Consider the following 19899-nt stretch of genomic DNA (forward strand, 5'->3'; position numbering starts at 1 on the left):
TCAAATACACACATTTTAAGTCTTTTGTCTGTTAATAGTTAGGTAGAAAGTTGAACTAATGAACTGCTGAACTGCTGAATAAGATGGTGCTTTTATGTTGGCGTGCTGGATCGAAACAGGAAATCACTTCTTGGGTGGAGTTGTTATGATCTGAAGTTATGCACAGAGTCAATTATGAACTGATAAAACATTTGGAAAGCCTGCCACACAATAAATAAATTTGGTCTACAGAACATGTATTTCTTTTACAATTGACCTAACCTTGTGTTTGTCCAGGTGGCTCTGCACTTCCTCCACAGAACTGGCGATGATCCTGTGGTCTGCAGCCATCTTGTCTTTGGCGGTGTCCACGAGGTCGGCCAGATCCTGCAGAGCCCGATCGAACTGCTCCTTCAGTGCTATGTTCTGGTTCAGACCGCTTCTCCGACAGCCCACAGTCATCAGCAGCTCCTCGTACGAGTCCTAAAGGGAACAGAGAAAACAGTTTATAGTAAGTTTAGAGCGCTGAGTGTCCAGGGTATCAAATGACATGTGAATTTTAATTTGACAAAAATTCAAAGCCCGCTCAACCATAATATGCAAATCGTTTAGAAGCAGTGAGAACATTTCTTAAGTAAAATTGACACTCATTAGCCTTTTGTGTCTGAAAATCATGCCAAGAGCTTTAAGTTTTCTTAGTGCATTGGACTTGCTGTAAGGTTTTTGCTTTACCTGTAGTTTCAGTAGTTTGTTGGTGGAAATCTGATCCGCCTGTAACGAAGCTCCTCTGGCTCTAAGCTCCGTGATCCTCTGTTCACAATCTTTCAGGTTCTCCTCTGCATTGGCAATAACCTGAGAAAACCATCGAATACAATTAGTGAATATTTTTCCATCACTTTCAGTCAGTATTTGTTGGAGTCCTTTTTTCTACCTCGAGTTGTTTTGAGGCGGGCTTATCCATGGCCCCAGCTAAGGCTTGTAGAATCTGGCACTTGTTCTCAATAAAAGCGGTGTGGAAAAGCTGCAATTCAGTCTAAAATGTCAAAAAAAACAACAACAGGATTTTAAGATATTTCAACCCAAGCATTTTCTGATTTATGTACTATATTGCTATATGTGCAATTTGTGCATATAGTAGGGAAGTGTTTTTTTTACTCTTGGCAGTGGTTAAATATTATTAAAGTTCACCTGGAAGGCAGTGATTTCCTGTGTCCTGCTCCTCATGTGGTCACAGCGCTGGCCCAGAGCGGAGCCCAGAGTCCCTAGTCTCTCCCTGAGACAGTCCAGGTTGTCCTCCAGAAGAACCCGGTCCTCCTGCTGCAAAGTGGAGGACCCCACTAACAAGGACTTGCTGAGCTTCACGTCCTCTGTCACATGCATCACGTCACTTTCAAGAGTCTGTCAAAAGAGGTAAACAATGTATAACAATTAAATACTGTAATAAATACTGTAGATAAAGAGCCTACAGTAATGAAATGAAATGAAATGGGGGAGAGGGGGGGAGTATTTCAAATTTCAGTGCTTTAACTGCTTGGCAATTTTCATAAAAATATTTGTTCTGAGATGAACGTGCTCTTTGGTGCTGAGGAAGCAAAACCTTGGGAGGGAAAAGAAAAAACAAGGCACTCTTCCAGCATCAAAATTCTGTCTGTTTCTTTATCCCACGCGTAGCGACTTATTAATGTCACCAAAATGCAAGCTATGCAAAATGTTGTGAAATGTGTTTTTGTTGTAAAACTCAGACCATAACTTGATTATGTTCTAGACTAAATTATGAATATTAAAGAATAGGATCAGAGTAATTGTACTAGACCACGGTACCTCTTGTTTCTGAAGTTGCGTTTCTGCATTTTCATTCATTAGCACCGAACCGGAGAAGACATTGCTCTCCACACCATCGAGCCACGAGGAGGTGGAGGCCACTGCAGAGTAGAGCTGCTGCTCCATGTGCACCACGTGGGTGTCACCACCACCAGGCTAAAAATACAGTTTAACAACTCAAGTTAATACAAGCTTTAGTGCAATAATGAAGTAACACTAGAGCAGTTAATTACCTGAACCGTCAAATCCTCTATTGTTTGTCTGAAACTGTCATAGAGAGTTTTCAGAGATGATTTGTCAGCTTGAATTTCTCCTTTAAATAATGGCCCCGATGTGGCCACGCGAGTTCGAGAAAACACCTACAAACAAGCATTACACATAAACAGACATGGACGCCAATGTTATATTTGTTGGATGCTTAACATAGACCAATTGTAACTTGTGCTTTTGCAACATCAACACATTTCATGCATTTTCCAATAAATCCTCACCGGTTGTTTCTGATCCTGCTCCAAAGTTTTCTGCAGAAGCTGCAGCTTAGTTTTCAATTCCAGTTTCAGACTTTCCCATTTCTGTCTCATCTGCTCACGGGCAATCTGTGCTTCCTTCTTAACCAAGACCTCAGGTGAAAAAGGTTCAGCCAACCTACAGGCCAAAAATACAGGTCAAAGATAAAGGCCCACCCAACATGTCCCTGAGGTATTTTCTAGTAAGTAAATTTAAGCTACACAGCGCTGCTGGGAGAGGCCTGCTGAATGAGGATCTCCTCTCCTCGACTGGCCACAGACTGGAGCAGTTTCTTCTGTTCTGCCAACTGCTCTTCTAGTTCCTTTTAGCAAAATACACACACAGAAGCAGTGGGCAATAAATACAGTTTTGTACATCAATGAACATTCATGGGAGTAAAAAATACCTTCTGCCTCTGTAGAGAGTCCTGGCGTTGTAGTGAGCGAGTGGTTTGGGCCTGGGCCAGCCAGTCCTGGACACTGGGGCTTTGGGAAAGGCTTGAGTCAGACTCACTGTCCTCCTGCTCATGCATAGAGCCCTGCGGCAACAAAGGATAAAATTGAAGTAATACACACCCATTAGATATAGCTCTAATGGCAGACAAGTACATTAAGCATCCACAGCATGTTTCACCTGAATGTTCTTCTGCTTGTCCTGTAGTATCTTCTGTAACTCCAGCAGCCCTCCCTTCAGTGTGCTCAGTTTGCGGGTCAGTCTCTCTGCTTCCTCCCTGGTCTCAGCACGTCCCTCCATCAGAAGACTGTCACTGTGCATGGCCAGCTCAGACAGTGCCTGCACCTTCTCCTCGATCTCTACCAGCATGTTCTGGAGGAGCAGCATCAGAGACCCAAGCTCAAACATGGCGCTTTTATAGACCTGGCTCCAAACCTGATCCAGTACAGGGCCACAGCCCCTAACGCAGTAGCTCCTCTCCCTGCCAGGTGGACAGGGGAAGATGGCTTTTGGTCTTCATCTTTGGCCAATCTCTGCAGTGTAGCCTCTCATGCAGCATAATAGCACTAATCCTATAAACACCCTGCTCTGCAACATTGTCAAAATAATAAAATATTTCAGCCATATCTACCGCTATTGTCCAACTGCTATCCATTTTGTCCAAGCCATTCCTCACATAGAAAGAAAAAGCCATCTAGAGCTTGCTAGTCCATTGCTGAAGCTAACTACACCTCTTTAGAATTCCCTACTTGGATATTCAAGCAGCTTTATCTCGCAACACCAATCTGAGCAGCACAGTCTATTAATCTTCAGGAAGTCACCACCCCTGAGCCACTGCCCCATGCTAACACGCCTCCAGCACACCGACGCATTTGCATAATCTTCTTAAGACTGGTGCTTCTGACCGTTAGAGCCACAGCCATCTGAATTTACCGTCTTACTGCACTAAGGCTCTTGTTTATCCAGCGAAAGATTTCTGCTCTTTATGAGTCAAGGACAAATGCAACTATACGGGGTCCATTTGATTGATCCTTCAAGGGAAAACTTATCTTAGTAGTTAGCTAGTTAGTGGGATAGCAAGTAATTGTTATTTCAGTTAATTCTAGTAATACCAGTAGAAGAGAGAATTACATAATAACAAATGGCATCTAAATGCTCATGTTGTAGCATTATTTGTACACTTGAGGGAACTCTCACCTGACAGTCAGTGAGCAGGGTCTCCATCTCCTCCTCTCCTGAAGGTGTGAGCTCCACCATGGACTCCGCTGTGATCCGGGTGGTGTTCAGCCACTGCTCCATCTCCTGCGCCTCAGTCAGATATCGGTAAATGGCCTGCTCCTGCCGCTGCCCCTCCAAACGGTCACTAACACACTCCTGAGACAAAAGAATGAGTGATTATAATGTCATATGGAGTCACGTACAAGTGGAAAGTGGATAATATGCTGTGTTTTGTGTTTGCGAATGATTTCCACGTCATTACCTCCAGCTGCTGTTGCTTCCCTGAGGCCTTCATGTGGATAGTGGCCATCCTTTCAGCCAACACAGACAGAGATGACTGCATGGCCAGCTGGTCAGCCATCTCAGAGTCAACCGTATCTGACACAAGATCTGCCGTGAAGCTTGTCTGCAGTGTGTCAATTTCATCCTGGACGATTTTTATTTCCCTAATTATGTCCTGTAGGGGTACAACAGATTACTATATATCTAGATTACATTCTGAAATATAGGAATGTATCTTAAAACAAAGAAAACGAAAGATGTCTTCCTTTCGTGTCTAAAAATCTACTGTCTTTCTCAAGCCCTTTTTTTTTGTCTAAATATAAGAATATCGGCTCACCTGATGGTCCCTTATGTGGCTGTCAGGACTGATATCTGCTTCCAGTGGCTCGCTCAATTTGTTTTCCAGAGCCTCCATTTGAGAGGAGATGGACTGGAGTGAGCCCTGGTAATGCTGCTGCTTCTCCAGGGCTTCATACAGTGACCTCTGCTTCTCACTGATCTGTTTTTGTAAGGTTGGGTGAACACACAAAAACCGAGACAAATCAAAAGAATAATAAAGGTAATAACACTAACCCAAGACATCGTTTTTGTTCTGTTTACGTACCACATTTTTTAAGCTCTCCCAGGATCGCTGCAGGTCATCGAGGTGGGCCACAGAGTCAAATGTTGGGTCGTACAGCTCTTGAATTGGGGCTCTTATGAGTGTTCCTCCACCAGTCTATCAAAATGTAAGAAAAATGGCAAATTTATAGAATCAACAAATACAGTTATATAAACTACAGAAGGATTGTCAACTTTGTTAGACAAAACTGAGATAGTAGTTTAGAGTAGCGACAGCATAACAGCCAAAAAACTAGCATTTTATACAGTGAGTTCAGGAACCACTCATACTCTTCTATTCTCTTCTTTAAGTCTTACATTGAAAAAGTTTGAAAATTACCCTGTCATTTTTTTTTTTTTTAATTACGGTTCTGAACCCACTGTAGAAATAAGATGTAATAAAAGGCTGCTTTACCTTGGAGACAATGGGCTCGGCGTACGTAACAGGAGAGGGAGAACGACAGACAGGAGGTGAAGAGATCTCACTGTTAGTGCCCTCCTCCCCGGACTCCTCAGTGACAGGAGACAGGAGAGTGTGACAGCGGCCAGCCGTCATCTGACACACCAAAGGCCATTCAAATCACAGCACACACATGCATTAGGAAGAGAGAAATACATTAGGTGGAGAGAAGAAAATGGGCAGGACTAGAAAGGTGAAATTGTGTAAAATAGTTTGTAGGCTATATACAGTAATTAGGGGCAAAGGGATAAGAGAAAGTAATGAAATAAACACAGTATATAGTAGAGTATTCATTAGCTTCATTTTACACAACCAGCTACTATATTTGCTGCAAAATATATATTGAAACGGTTAAATGACTCTGAGTAATGATTTTTAATCTATTAATTATCTATCAAATTATTTTCACCGTAACAGTTTGAGCAGACAGTTTCTTCTTGTCTCCCTCCAGCTCCTCCGGCAACCCCTCTACATCAGTCACTGTCAGTAACATGGTGGCATGTTTGGCCTTCACCGCCAACATCTTGCATTTAGAATTCAGAGACGCGATCTGCTCTTGGTATCCTTTGATCCTCTGCGCTAATTCCTGAAACATTATATTGAATTGATTAAATGTGACAGAACCATGATGTTCAACGACAAACATATATTACTCTATATGTATAACTCCGAAAAGACTGGCACCTACCTCATGGTGTAGGATCTGAGCCTGCAGCTCCTGAATGCTGCTGGTTGGGATGGGTCTGTCCTGAATTGTGCGATGTGCTTCCTCTATTAGCCCTTGTAGGTCTCTCACTTCTTGCTCGTACTGTTCATATTGTACCACAGCTTCCTGTTTCGACAACACAATGAAATATAATGATGATGAGTGAGTGACTTTGAGCCATAAAGTGAATTGCCAGTATCATTCAATAACAGCATCACATGGAAAGCAATTTCAAAGATGTCACACCGTTTATAGAGGCCAACAAAACAAAACTAAATATGCATGTGTGATTACATTATTGTGAATATATTCAACTCATGTATTCACATTAATTCGCCTCAACGACCAACTAGATGCCAGTGATGTCAGGTTGAATGAATCCTCTTGGAAACAGTGCCCCCTATTGTACCTGGAGTATATTGCATTGTTGGATGGCCACGTGCTGCAGTTGACTGGCCTCTTGCTGCAGCCTCAGAGCAGTGCGGCAGATGGCCAGGTTGGGCATCACCTCCTCTGGGACCCGCAGCGCGCTCTGACACAGCTGGACGGCCTGCACCTGCTGCTTGAAGCCCTCCATATCGGCCAGTAGACGCTGCAAAGGCAACATCGGTCTCGTAACACACGCACATACGGCAGGTTTATTTTGAACGGATCGTTTTAAGTTCAGGTACTCACTTGTCTCTGAGCCAGCTGTTCCTTCAGGCTCTGGCGGGCCAGTTCTGGAGAGGTCAGTGTGGCCTGGACTTGCTCCAAAGCAACATGTAGAGCTTTAACTTCATATTCTAAGGCCTCCATACTCTGACGAAATAAACATTATGCAAATTAGTTATTCTCATTGACTAGTAAAAACGTGAGAGTTCAAGAAAGTAGTAATAATATCACATTTCTCGTGGATTTATAACTTGCACTATATAATAATTGGCATAGACATGTATAAAGTCTGGTCATCCATTTTTAGACCAAATACAAAGCAATGAGGGGGGAAATGTTCTTCTCTGTACCTTATGTGCATCCGCCAGGCTCTGCAGGCGTATCTTGATGCTCTGCTGCAGCTCCTCCGTGTGTCGGCTGAGCTCACACACCTGCTGGCTCAGAGACTCCACCTGCAGCACCTCCGACAGAAGATCCACCTTCTCCGCCATTGATTCAAGATCTCCGTGAAGCTCCCGGGACTCACGCAGGACGGACTTAAAAAAAAAAGAAAGAAAGAAAAAAAAAGATATTTATTCAGTGGTCTGGACTCTATGTTATGGCAGCGTTTCATAAATCATGGCTGACTTCAGATATAGTGCAATTTAACTATTTGTAACTATTCATATTCATATAACCCTACATCAAGGGTCTTACCTGGTACATCCGTATTTGCTCTTGAAGATGCACAGAAGAGTTCCAGATGATGTTGGCCCTCACTAGGCTCCTGGCTCTTTCAGACCACCTCACAATGAAGTCAAGCATCTCGTTGTATTCATCCAAATAGCACACAGCCTAAATTGAACACCCGCAGTTACGTAAAATGTAGCAAAAACAGAGACGTGAAAAGAGACAGTGCGAACCAAACCTTTTTCAGCCAGTTGTTTCGACAGTCTGCCAGTCGTGAAGTGTGGTGGTGCATCTCAGAGAGTTTGCTGATGGCGTCGCTGAGCTGCTTGGCTAAAAATGGGTTTCTGCGACTGAAATCCTGAACTGCAGCATCCAGTTCAGCCAAAGTTCGACCACAGCTGTCCAGGTCCTCTACCAGGCTCTAAAGAAGGAGAATATAACAGCGCTTTGTATATTTAAGATACATACATCAACTAACATACAGTATCTACTTATATGGGGAGAATGATAACTGAGCACCGACCTTTACTTCCTCTTTGGCGTGATGCACATCTGGAGATTTCTCTTTAAATTTAGTAGAAACTGCTTTGAGTTTCTCCGAGATGTCATGGATCCTGGAGCTGAAGTTTTCTTTGATTTCTCTGGTTTTCTGAATCTCTCGCTCTTTAGAAAGGACCTACAAAGGAACGAGCGATTAACATCTGCAAAACACAGTAACCAGCTGCCTCTTTATCAAACACAGTACCTGATCCTCAATAGCCCCTAAAGCAAGCGAGACTTCCGCCAGCTGCATAGAGATCTCAGACGGCAGTATAGTGTAGAGGTCCAAGTACTTGCTCTGCTGCTGTTCCGCTAATTTATCCACATTCTGGCGGTAATTGATGACATCTCCATGCACAATCTACAACACATAAAAACGCATTATAATTTCAAACCCTTTTCAATAAAAATTGTCTTTATTTCTTTGCGGAAGTGGACCTCGAGTTCCTGTAGTAAGGCATCAATATCTGGTGTTGGATTGAGCAGTAGTTCTCTTGTTTCTTGAATCCAAGTCTTTACGACGCTCAGCTCCTTTTCCACTTCCTCCCTGTCCCGCAGCTCCTGAGCAGCTTGGGCTCGCTTGGTGCGGGACTGTGTAAGGAGACTGTGGACACACACACACAACAATGTCAAGTCAATGAAAACTACTTTGAAAAAATTAATAAACCCACAAAGCTTTTCAAGTACCTCTCCATTTGTTCTTGCACTGCTCTGATCTCCTTCAGACTGGGGAGTTCGTCCTGTTCGCTAGTGGGTGAGGGCACTTCCATGTCGTGTAATAAGCTCAGAGCATACTGTCTGAGCAGCATCAGGGAGGACAGCTCTCTCTCCAGGTCTTGGCTCAACAAGTCGTGTTGGTCCAAAAGAGAGAGTAGTGTGGCTTTCGAGGCCTTCTCCACTGCGCTGTCAGGGACTCGGCTCTGCAGCTCATCTGCCACAGCTTTCACCTTCACCATCTGTAAACCAAACGAAAAAGGATTTATTATTACTGGTTTTACTCCTCTCCCATGAATACCCATATCCATGCTTACCTTCTCTCTAAATGTCCACCACTCATGCGCGGTGTCCTCCAGCACTCTCTCCTGCCCCCTGGCCACGCTGCGCAAACGAGTCCACCTCTGCCAAACTGTGGTCATCGAGCGGCTGATGGTGGCTTTACTGGCGTCGCTCCCCACTAACTCCAGCTGAGAGGCCTGCTCCTCCAACTCGCTCAGCTTCTCTTGGAAACCATTCACCAGTGACACCAGGGACTGAAGGCAATAAAGGATCATTATTACATCGGATGTACAGTGTAGTATAACAACAAAAACGTGTGAAATTTCTCCAGTTATTATTGACCCTCTTACCCGATGGCTGCAGAGTTTATCCTCGGCCTCTTGGCTCGTGGCTGCCTTTGCTGTAGAAAACTCAGTAAGCTTCTTTTCTGCTTCATTCATCAGTTCAATGACTGTCTGTCTGGACTCCTGGTAGGACTTCCACTGGGCCACACAGCTATGGGTAGAAAGAACAGCAAGGTCACAGTTAGCACGCACTCGCCAGCCAAGGTTTGCGTTTTCTTCTCCTTATTTTCCTTTTTACACCAAAATGTAGTAATGACTATGTATTTTTAGTGGAGATGAAAGCAACATAGCTTCCTATTCTATAAAATCATCCTCTTCTTTTAGGTAAATCATTTCTAGTCGACTTATCAGCTTTCAACTGACATATTGATTCATATAAATACATTACACAAAAAATAACCAACCATAAAGCAAAACACTTGGGAACAGGGTCTGCATTCATCACTAAAGTCAGATCCTTTTTCTAAACTGAACCCACCTGTGCAGGACGTCCTTATGGCACTGTAGTTGATCACGGACCTCCGCTCCCCTCTGTTTGGCCGACTCTACGCTGACCCTGAGCTGGTCTTTGGCTGTGGGGTTGACCAGCGTCTGGAGCTGGGGGAAAAGTGACTGCAGCTCGTCTAAATGTGTGAGAAACTCCTGCTCCGTGGCCATGATGTCTTCCTGCTGCCTGAGACACTCTTCGTAGTTCTCCACGTCCACGCCCAGGCTCGCCTGCTGTAGGAAAGACACGGCATCCTCCAGCCACTCGCAGGCCGACTGCATCCGAAAGTGGTATTTCTGGCAAAGCACCAGGGCATCCTCCAGCGTGATCTGTAAACATTCAAAACAAATACCGTATAAATAAGCTTTTGAGGGGCTTAATAGTGTTACGAAAGCTCTTACCAGTTTGGAGCTGAGTGCCTTCTGAACGTCCGCCTGCAGCTTGGCCATTTCCTCCAGGCTCCTGTCGAGGTGGACAGGGACCAGCTCATTGGCGCTGATGTATTTCTGTTTCTCCCTGGAGCTCAGAGCAGCCACGATCCTGAGCCGGGACTGCACCTCCTCCTGCATGATCTGCTGCTTCCTGATCTCCTCCTGCACCTTCTCCACTCGCACGTCGACGATCACCGCTGTGCTCAAGTCGTCCCTCACCTGCTGCAGCCAGTCGAGAGTCCCCTTCATCTCCGTCTCGAAATCTTTACTTTGGATGAACCTATTCTCGCACTCCTCAATCAGCTCACCTACGGCAGACTGCAAGGATCTTAATTCTTCCTGCCAGGAAACAATCTGCTCTTTGGATGCGTCCTGGGCAGCTTGATCCACACGTGGAGCTAAAGTGTCCATTTGCTCCATAAGCCTCGATAAGTGAGAATCAGCATTGTGCAAACTTCCGGCCAGCGCGTGGTAGTTCTTCAATCTTTCCTCTGCCGACTGTGTTTCCGAGTTGACTCTCACGAGCTGCTCTTTGGTGGCCCTCAATTCAGAGTCTACTTGCATGGCCATAGCTTTGTGATCCTCAAATGACTCCAAAGTCTCATCCAAATGCTCCACTTTCTGTTCAACAAGTCGTTTTAAGCTATTATACAAACTGACAAGCTGAGTCATTTCCTCTGTGCGCCATGGTTGCCCAGTGCTTCGAAACCCTTCTTTTTTCTGGTTCAATTCGCTCACAGCTAAACCCAAGTGGCTAAGATCGGTCTGGATGGATTTATAATCGCTCTGCAGATTGACCACTTCTTCAGTTTGTAAACCGACGGGCTGCGTGCCCAGATGGTTGTACTGGTCTTCCAGCTCTTTAAGTGCCTTATGCGTCACATCTATGAAAGAGGCGTATTCGTTTCTTGTAAAAATAGCCTGTTGGATTTTCTCATGCTTCTCTTTGGCTGATGCTAAGATACTATTATACTGTTGAGGTAAAGTATTTAGTTTTTCATCCAAGTAGCAGTGGTCCACCTCATTCAGAGTTGGTAAAATCTCCTGCCCAGCTCTTTGCACAATAAGCAACAGATTTTCATATTCAATCGCTTGTTCGATAACTTGTTCATACTTAAAAAGTTGAGCTTCCAACTCAGCATCACCCACCATCAGATTTATTTCAGGAAAGGTGACTATATCTGCTTGCTTTAGCCAGAGGCAAATCTTTTCCAAATCTGTCTTGAAATATTTGCGAGACACCAAAACCTTCTCAAGCTCTTGCAGTTTCTGCCCACATCTATGCAGTGTCCGATCGAAAATATTTTGTAATTCTTGTAGCTTTGTTAGAATTTCATTTTTCTCTTCTTCGCTGGCATCCCTGATCAAGTCTCTTCCTTGAGACCACAAAGAGGTCAGTTCACTTTGATAAGCTTTAAGGCTACTTTGAATATTTCTGCATGTTCGGACTTGCTTGGCCAAATCCTCTGGCAGCAAAGCGATGTACTCCTCAGCTTGTGCCTTTTTCTCATTCTGTTGCACCCAAGAAATGGATTGATTCACCGCAAGCAGAAACTGTGTCCTCTCTGTGAAGGCTTTGCTGAGATGTTTCCGCCTTTGCACCATCTTGACGCTCAAAGACTCCACCACATTTTGAGCATCTGAAATGAGCTTTTGCAGGTTTTGACGCTCACTTAGGCCGAGTCTTGCCATCACCCGATCTGCGTCTGTCATGGCTTGGTCCAGTAACAGTTGTTTAGCCTCCAGTTCACTGCAGACACTTAAATGGTCAAATAAAAAGCTTTGGGCTAGTTCTGGAGGTGGGCTCATTTTCATGGCCTCTGATAAGGCCGGCTGCTGCTCCTCGGCCCAGTCGCGAGCCTCTCTCAGACGGGTCTCGACTTGGCCCATGTCCTCCAGTGTCACCATTGAATCTTGTATTTTTTTCTCAATTAAGTTTTGCATTTGCGTCCAGCGCTGTTCAAAATGGCTGATTTGTTCTTTTACTAATTCCTTGTCATCTAAATTGAGATGCTGGATGACTTTTTGTTTCTGCTCTTTCAAGTCCTCAAGAACCCCCTTCTGGTCTTCAAGAGTTACTGCAAGTTGCCGTAGAGCCTCCAAATGTTGGGATGAACTTTCAGCATCAGTTCTATTCAAAACAGAAACATTGTTATATTCTATAATCATAGTTTAAAACAGAACTAAGTAACTCATGCCCTAGAGGCCATAAGCGCCACTGCAGGTGTTGTAGCAAGTTTTTTTACGCATTAATTGTCCGTGAGAGTAAATACTATACTGACAGAAAAGATAAAGGGAGAGAGGGATATTGTACATCCAATTCCACAATGGAGATAATTTTTTTCACTCAAACTTGACTGTAAATACTGTTAAGTGGCGCTATCCTGCAGTTAGCTTTTCCCGTTAGCCTGTTAGCTTCTTCTTACTTAGTCCTTCTTTAAATTGCAAATAATGCATATATATAAATATTTTTGAGCTACAGAGTATAGAGACCAAATAATTCATCTGAGTTCATTTGTAGACGTGTAAACACTCATATGGTGTCACCGTGACTAACCTGGCCAGATTGTCCCACTCTCTGGATACTTGTTCAAAGAGCGCCTCCACTGCACTGATACAATCGTGGTACTCCTGCGCCCTCTGCAGGTCCTCCTCCCTCTGGCTCTGCAGCCTGTTGGCCTGATGACACAGCTCCAGCCACGTGTTACTGAGACGGTCAAGGTCTGAGTGCTCCTGAGAGTCCAGGCCTCCAGTCAGTCTGCTCACGGTGTCAGACATCCCAGTGAGCATGCTTTGCTTGGACTGAAGAAGCTGACTGCATTCCTGTGTTGAGAGAAATTGATTTAACATAAGTGATTTATTAGTAACGTACTATGTCTGGCAGAATCTCCTATGAGATCGCCTACAAATACAATTTATTTTTATTACATTATGATTAAACACAATGTAAATATGGTCAAAAGTGGAAAAACAAAAACGGCACAAAGGACCAATGTCTTTAAAGTTTAATTTTGATAAATCGATTGGGAATCTATCAACTAAATTTCTTATATTAAAAAAATAGGGTTAGTGATACTATGCAAATGATGTAACAATCAACAAATGATGCAACGTAAGGTCAGGACTCCTGAATTGACCTTACCTTGGCTTGTGAGAGCATGTTCTGTGTGATTTTGATCTCGAGCTCAGCGGGTCGTCTGGAGAAGCTGAGCAGCTGCTGCTCCAAGTCCTGAAACAGAGTGTTCAGATCCTGCTTCTGATCCCTTATTTGCCTCCAGCCCTCGGACAGCTCGTGCGCACTCGACATACGCTCCTCAATCTGAAGCAACATCACACATGTCCATATAAACCCCACAAACTAAACATGAGAACACAACATTTAATTACGCAATAGGCAATGTGAGTACACATTTTAAAAGCAAAAAAGTATTATGATAAAAGGCTACAATGACTTTTTTTAATGTATTTATTTTTTTATGATATATAAGAAGCTCACAGTTAGTTTGACTTGCTGGACTTCTGCAGCTGTCACTCTCACAGCGTCATCGGACAGATCACAGACTGAGCAGACCAGCTCCAAGTAAGTACTGGCCTGTTCCTGAAGGGCTCTGTAGTGCTTCACCTGCCACGAAACAGAGAGTACTTTCAACAAGATGTACGAAAAAGCATTCCTTCAAATAAAACAAAACAAAATTGTGCTACTGATTCTATTGTAAATTTAGTTCTGGTTGACCCTTGGTTTCTTATTGGTAGATAATACAATAACCAGAGGAGTTTTACCTGCTTGAGTGACTCTTGTAGACCAGATGGGCCCTGATCATTCACCTGAAGCTCTTTCTGGACAGTGGAGAGCCAGGTCTGACACTGCTGAAGAGTGTCCTGGTGACTCACATGTTTCTGCAGCTCACGATCTAGACTTTGGTAAACCTGCAGAAGTCCATTCGTCCAATATTAGTCCAATTTTTTTTTTTTTTTTACATAAGCTAAAATAACCACTTACCCGCTGCGCAGTGCTACAAATGGCGGAGTAGCTGTCTCTCGTGCCCTGTTGATGAGCTTGGATTTGTTGATTGACTTTCGCTTGCACTTGACCGCTACAGCTAGCGACAAGATCTTCCCCTTTCTGCTTCAAGCTGCTGAGACGGTCTTCAAAACTGGAGATCTCTTCCATAATCGCCTGAAAGTTAGGGAATTGAGTTTGAATTCTCACATCCAGGTGTCTTTCTGACAAGAGGTTTCTCAACTCTACCTTATGCCGGGCCAAATGTTGAGTAGCCATCTCCATACTGTTGGTTTGCATCGAGTCAGACGTGACCATTCGACTCGACATCTGCAGAAGCCATTTCTCCACTTCCTGCAGCTCACTGTTGTAGTCCTCATGCTCTTTCACCCATTCCACAAGGTTTTGAACATGTGTCTGTGTATTGATATCATAACATAATTACAATACTTGATGACAAAAAACATATAATGGATAATCTTGCCAAAGAAATATGTGAAACCTTGGCTGCCAGACAGAGATCCGGGTAGTCATTTTGCAGCTTCTTCATGTTGTCACTAATTGTCGAGTCGTGGACTAACTCTAGCAGGGCCCCTCCCTTCTCGATCACAGATTTTATTGCTGGTTCGTGGGATTGCACTGTTTGCTGGATTGTCTAAATTTATATTTAAAAAAAACAATACACACAGCTTAGCTGATACATAAGAGCAAAAATGTTTTCTTTGTCTAACTTGATACTCACTTTGTATTTTGCGAGCTGGGCTTTCTTCTGGTAGAGTTCTGCTTTAGGCTCAACAGTTGCCGCTAATAAGCCCTTGGTCTCCAGCACCCATTGTGCTTGTGTTTTATATTTATCCATAAAGTCTTTGGACATGGATATGCATTTTTCCATGGAGCTGTGTTCAGTCCGTAGCGCTGACGTTAGTTCTTCGAGCTGGGAGAGGTGAGTGTCCACATCCTCCTTTAGCTGTTCTGCCTCAGGCTCCTCCAGAAAAGTCATAGCTCGTTCAGTTTTCTCCCTCATTGTCTTGAGGTAAGAGTGGCCCTGCTCCATATCTGCCTGGAAAGACTGGAAAACAAAAATGTATTTTAGATTAGTGCAACGTAAGCCATTAAGCATTACTGCTTTGGTACTTGAAAAGTTTTCCTTTGATTTTTGGTGATTTTGTAAATGCTTTTATCAATATCAATATTTTTTAATCTTGTAGATATTTGGTGAGGTGTACCTCAAGTTTCTTTATCTTTCTCTCCATGGCAAAGCGATCTACTACCTCAACACTTATTGCTACAGTGCTGAAGTTATTCTGAGCTGCAGAGAGCCAATCTGTGAAGGTTATGAAAATGCATTGTGCTTCTTCAATGACAGACACTTCCTCTTGCAGCTGTTTGATTGTTTCCTATAAAACAAAGATCAAACATATATAATTCTTCCAAGACCATTTAGCAAGTAAAAGTGTCTACAAAGCATATCACAATGTTTACCAGTAAGTGCAGAAGCAGGGTATGGTAGCGGGCAGTGATTTGAGTGGCTCTGGTGCTGATCCTAGAACTGATGTGCGTCTCATCCAGGACCTGTTGAGCCAAAACACTAAGGCCTTCCATCTCCTCTTGGTAAACAAGGACCTCCTCCTGCCAACTCTATGAAAGATCATTTTAAAGTGTTAACAAAACAACTAGGATGTGAATATGTTAAATCCATGATAACAAGCTGTTTTGTACCTTTATAAGCTGAAGCTGTGCGTCTTTTGTGGCACGGTCAGATCGTCTATGAGTCCGCAGCAGCGCTTTGGTCTCCATGCCCTTGAGCCAGCTGTCAAGGCACTGGAACTTCTGTTCCATCTGTCTCAGTTTGGCCAGAGCACTGTTGAGCTGGGAGCGGGTTTCGGCCAGACGGGCCTGGTACAGCCTCCATTCCTGCTGCAGTGTCTCCAGGGATCTGTCCTCAATTTGGGGCAGTCCCCAGGGCAAGACCAGCTCCCGACTGACCAACAGGGCGTTCAGCAACGCCTGGCCTTCTGTACAGTGGAGCTGCAGTTCCTATAGAAATAGATAGGTTGTTTAGTAAATTCATAATTCATAAGCTATACATGTCATGAATCAATATACAGAATAACATGGCGTCACAGATTTAAACATTTAGGGTTTTGTCACCAATGGATTTCTTTAACTGCCATCAGTGTATTCAGTATCTTGTTTGCCTGTTTAGGTACCCCTTCAATGCAAGAATCTGGACAACCTATGCTGTGATTATTCTCAGACCTGTAACTTTTGTAGAGTGTCTTCCAGCATGTCCACATCTCCCTCCAGTTGCATGTAGCACCCAAGTTTTTCCTGCTCCAGCTCCAACCATTCTTCAAATGCCTGAAGACTGCGCTGGTACTCTTGGTGCGCCTTCACCAACTCTTCAGCTTTACCCACTGCTTTCTATTAGCGGGAACATCACAAGAATTAGAAATTATATTCCAAACTTCCCCTATATTAAATAAACAGTAATTACCATGGCATTGTCCTTGATGGTGTTGTAGCGCTCTTGTAGGTCTTGCAGTTCGAGCTGTGTCACATAGTTCTCAGAAATGCTCATACTCTTTGCAGTGATGGTGTCGAGAAGTGTGCTGTGACTTAACACTTCTTCATACAACAACTGATAAAGAGAGAAATAGTAATTATTAAATAATCAAAATGAAATTAATTCATTTAAAATTGTACCTTGGCTTTGCTTAGATTTGCTGTTTTATCTCTCATCTCAGGACAGTGCTTTTCAGCGGGATCTAGACTTTCCTCCACTCGCTCCATCCATGCTACAAACTGACGCACGTCCTCTTGATAACTGGTCCACTGGGACAAGGAGCCCTCCAGCTGACTGTACAATTGGAAATAAAAGATAGATATAACAGAAGCATCATTACGGGGACAGTATGGGAGTTTAGGCCAGACCTTTTACACTGGATAGAGGCAGACAGCAGCGCATCCCAGGAGTCTTTAAGTTCCTGTATTTGTTTTTGCACAGCGGGTACTCCTTCGGAGGATGTGTTCCTCTGAACAGACTCTCCTCTTGTGATCAGCATCTTCAACTGGATCTCTTTATCCTGACGAGCTGTTAGCAAAGCCTGGCAAGACATGGCGAAGGATAGAAAAATATTTGTATCATCTTGTACTTTTTGTGCAAATGTAAAACTGACCATTTTGTAAATTATGATTTTAAAATCCTATTAAATTCTCAGAATTTGTTGCTTGTCCCATTACTGACCAATCCAGATTTTAGGCTCTTCTCAAACTATTGCTTACAAAAACACTTGCTCCTAGGCTATTGACTTGATACGACACTCATAACCGTGAAAATTCAACTCCTAATTACCTCCAGTTTGATCATACGGCTGTCTAGAACATTTTTATCCGCAGTAGGGGCACAGTAGGTCTGCAGCATGTGGCTGGTGTCCGCCACCCAGTTCTGCAGCTCCTTCAGACCCTGAGAGAACACCTGGTGCTCATTGACAATGCGTTCAATCCTAGAGGCCTTCTCCTGCAAAATGACAAGAACAACACATTGTTTACACCTTTGCAAATACAGCACATGTATTACAAACAGAAATAGCACTGTGAGAGGGTTGACGCCACTAAAAACATGGTCATTACTGTCTTCACACCTTATCTTACAATGATTGTTTTAAACTAATTTACAATTGTCCAAAAGATTCATCATATTTGAGTTTGCAAACATAATGCATACATACAAGTAGTAATTTTTTAAGAAGTGTGCAGTATTATTAAAAAAGGTTAACTCTAGTAAAGACTCTTTGCGATGATGTGATCGCCTCCATGCAGGCCTCTGCCTTGGTCACTGGTCCTGAAAGTTCCCATGCAGACAGACAGCTGTTACTTTACCTTCGTGAGGTTGGTTAGAGCGAGGTACTGAGCAGAGAGCTGAGAAACGCGATGCACAAAGCCCTTTCCAGCTGCGTGCTCGTCCCACAGCAGCTGGGCCTTCTCCCTGAGCTTGCTGAGCTGCACCTCCTGAGAAGCCAACTCCTCAAGCACAGACTGGAAGAGCACAGGCAGGTTAGCACAGAGGCATGCAAGCAGACACGGCCACACAGACAGACAAATATCAGAAGGGTTATTAAGCAACGCATCACTCAAGTTAATGATGTTGATGTCAATGCAAGAAGCAGATGAAAACATAGAAACAAGAAATGGGTTTGAAGGGCTCTGAAATGTAATTGAAGCAACGGGAAGGAGGAAATTAGACAAAGGTTTTTCTAAGCAAAGAAAATGGATGTCCCTTGCATGGTCAGATGGTAGTATCTGTCATGCACTTCACGTGTCGCTGTAGTTGGAACTGAAAATGAAATGGTTTTAAACAAACCATGAATTCTATTAGTTTGCACCTGCAGTTTGTGTAGCTCCAGTTTCTTGGCTGTGAGGTCATGGAGTCGTGTGCTGCTCTCTTGTACAGCCAACTCTGTGGCGTTCAGACAGTCCTGAAGAGGCTCCGCACTGGCCTCAAAATCCTTCATCTGAGACACGAGGTTCTGCAATGAAAACAACAACAGGCTCAAGAACAAATATCTCTATTACAAAACTGTATGATACACTTTATGTGTAAATTGTTAAGTTTTACCTGTAAATTGGTCTCTCTGTTGTGAAGGTTAGACATGATACTTTTCCAGTCCTCTCGAGCTGTATTCATTTTAACCCGGACTCCATCCACTTTGTCTTTAGGTGCCACACTGCAGACAAGCTCTCCATTCACAACGACAGCATTGAGTTTAGACTGGCCCTGTTCTCTGTCATTTAGAAACTCCTGTGGATGAGAAAACATACAATAAACATCACTAGCATTTGGTATCTGTAGTTTAAAAACGAAGACTTGTATGTCATTGTACCTGTATTTTCTGCAAGCTGGAGGAGGCCTCATTAAGATTCTGGGGTGCGTCAAAGCACTTGGCCGTGTTGATCTTGGTGTTGACGAGCCACTGCTGAAACTCTCTGAAGGCTGTACGGAAACACTGGTCCAGCAGCTTTTCTTTGCCCTGACACTCTCGAGAGGCCTTAAGGCTCAGACTAGAGAACATTTGAGGAGAGATGTTAATTCGACTAAACTAATAAAAAAACAAAAAAACATATAATTATCGGACCTGTTGTACTCTTTTATTAGTGCAGACACTCTATCAGACTGTGTCCCCATGTCTCTGGAGAATCGGCACAAATCGTTTAGTCGAGTTTTCAAATTTTCAGACAAGGGTTCAGCTTTGACTAGTTCCTCCAAAGTATCCTAAAGAAAAATGAATAAGAATAAAAACAAATAAAAGGCAGAAGATTGGCCCCCATGGCTTTAAAGTTTTTACTCGCCTTTGTCTGAACTTACCTTTGCCAGTTCCCATCCATTGACGGCCTCCTCTCCGTCAGTTTTCGCCTTCGCCTGTGTCAACTGCAGCCGCCATTGATGCAGCAGTCGGCTGAACTCGTGCAGGTCGTGCTCGAGTTGTGCCGAGAGGCTGCTGAACTCCTGCTCAGAGCTGGCGATCTGGGACAGCGCTGTCTCCAGGCTCGCTCGTGTCTGCAGCGCCCCTCGCTCCCACTGCTCCCAAGAGGACAGCAGTGCGGCCTCCTCTCTCTCCATGGCCTCATACCCTCCAGCTCCGGTGTGGTCCCTCGCCACGGCGCCGCATCGCTGGACGCGGTTTAGCCTCTCTCTCCCCCGCTGTTTAGAGTCGAGCAGCTCCTAAAATGATGAGTAAATGAAGGTGTGTCGTGT

General features: G+C 43.9%; 1 protein-coding gene across 1 annotated transcript in view; it reads right to left on the reverse strand.

The window, feature by feature from the left end:
* syne1b (spectrin repeat containing, nuclear envelope 1b) overlaps positions 1-19899 on the reverse strand; it is a 67019-nt gene that overhangs the window by 17658 nt on the left and 29462 nt on the right. The window contains exons 57-108 of the mRNA XM_079573919.1: positions 19510-19866; positions 19280-19416; positions 19028-19205; positions 18763-18945; positions 18530-18673; positions 18027-18182; positions 17500-17664; positions 17079-17251; positions 16851-17004; positions 16642-16785; positions 16404-16568; positions 15864-16181; positions 15627-15782; positions 15371-15541; positions 14887-15213; positions 14647-14799; positions 14394-14561; positions 14145-14321; positions 13925-14071; positions 13641-13766; positions 13287-13463; positions 12702-12967; positions 10115-12275; positions 9705-10042; positions 9233-9377; positions 8918-9136; positions 8574-8842; positions 8325-8490; positions 8092-8247; positions 7870-8022; positions 7585-7767; positions 7374-7511; positions 7028-7213; positions 6702-6824; positions 6436-6618; positions 6009-6152; positions 5730-5906; positions 5276-5416; positions 4865-4978; positions 4598-4759; positions 4241-4435; positions 3958-4134; positions 2941-3132; positions 2714-2845; positions 2529-2629; positions 2292-2445; positions 2034-2159; positions 1801-1956; positions 1168-1377; positions 911-1012; positions 712-831; positions 262-462 (exon numbers count right to left, since the gene is read on the reverse strand). Coding sequence (XP_079430045.1) covers positions 262-462; positions 712-831; positions 911-1012; positions 1168-1377; positions 1801-1956; positions 2034-2159; positions 2292-2445; positions 2529-2629; positions 2714-2845; positions 2941-3132; positions 3958-4134; positions 4241-4435; positions 4598-4759; positions 4865-4978; positions 5276-5416; positions 5730-5906; positions 6009-6152; positions 6436-6618; positions 6702-6824; positions 7028-7213; positions 7374-7511; positions 7585-7767; positions 7870-8022; positions 8092-8247; positions 8325-8490; positions 8574-8842; positions 8918-9136; positions 9233-9377; positions 9705-10042; positions 10115-12275; positions 12702-12967; positions 13287-13463; positions 13641-13766; positions 13925-14071; positions 14145-14321; positions 14394-14561; positions 14647-14799; positions 14887-15213; positions 15371-15541; positions 15627-15782; positions 15864-16181; positions 16404-16568; positions 16642-16785; positions 16851-17004; positions 17079-17251; positions 17500-17664; positions 18027-18182; positions 18530-18673; positions 18763-18945; positions 19028-19205; positions 19280-19416; positions 19510-19866 — 11166 coding nt within the window. The remainder of the gene's footprint in view (positions 1-261; positions 463-711; positions 832-910; positions 1013-1167; positions 1378-1800; positions 1957-2033; positions 2160-2291; positions 2446-2528; positions 2630-2713; positions 2846-2940; positions 3133-3957; positions 4135-4240; positions 4436-4597; positions 4760-4864; positions 4979-5275; positions 5417-5729; positions 5907-6008; positions 6153-6435; positions 6619-6701; positions 6825-7027; positions 7214-7373; positions 7512-7584; positions 7768-7869; positions 8023-8091; positions 8248-8324; positions 8491-8573; positions 8843-8917; positions 9137-9232; positions 9378-9704; positions 10043-10114; positions 12276-12701; positions 12968-13286; positions 13464-13640; positions 13767-13924; positions 14072-14144; positions 14322-14393; positions 14562-14646; positions 14800-14886; positions 15214-15370; positions 15542-15626; positions 15783-15863; positions 16182-16403; positions 16569-16641; positions 16786-16850; positions 17005-17078; positions 17252-17499; positions 17665-18026; positions 18183-18529; positions 18674-18762; positions 18946-19027; positions 19206-19279; positions 19417-19509; positions 19867-19899) is intronic.

The sequence above is a fragment of the Gobius niger genome (genome assembly GCF_951799975.1).
Source record: "Gobius niger genome assembly, chromosome: 16".
Taxonomy (NCBI): domain Eukaryota; kingdom Metazoa; phylum Chordata; class Actinopteri; order Gobiiformes; family Gobiidae; genus Gobius; species Gobius niger.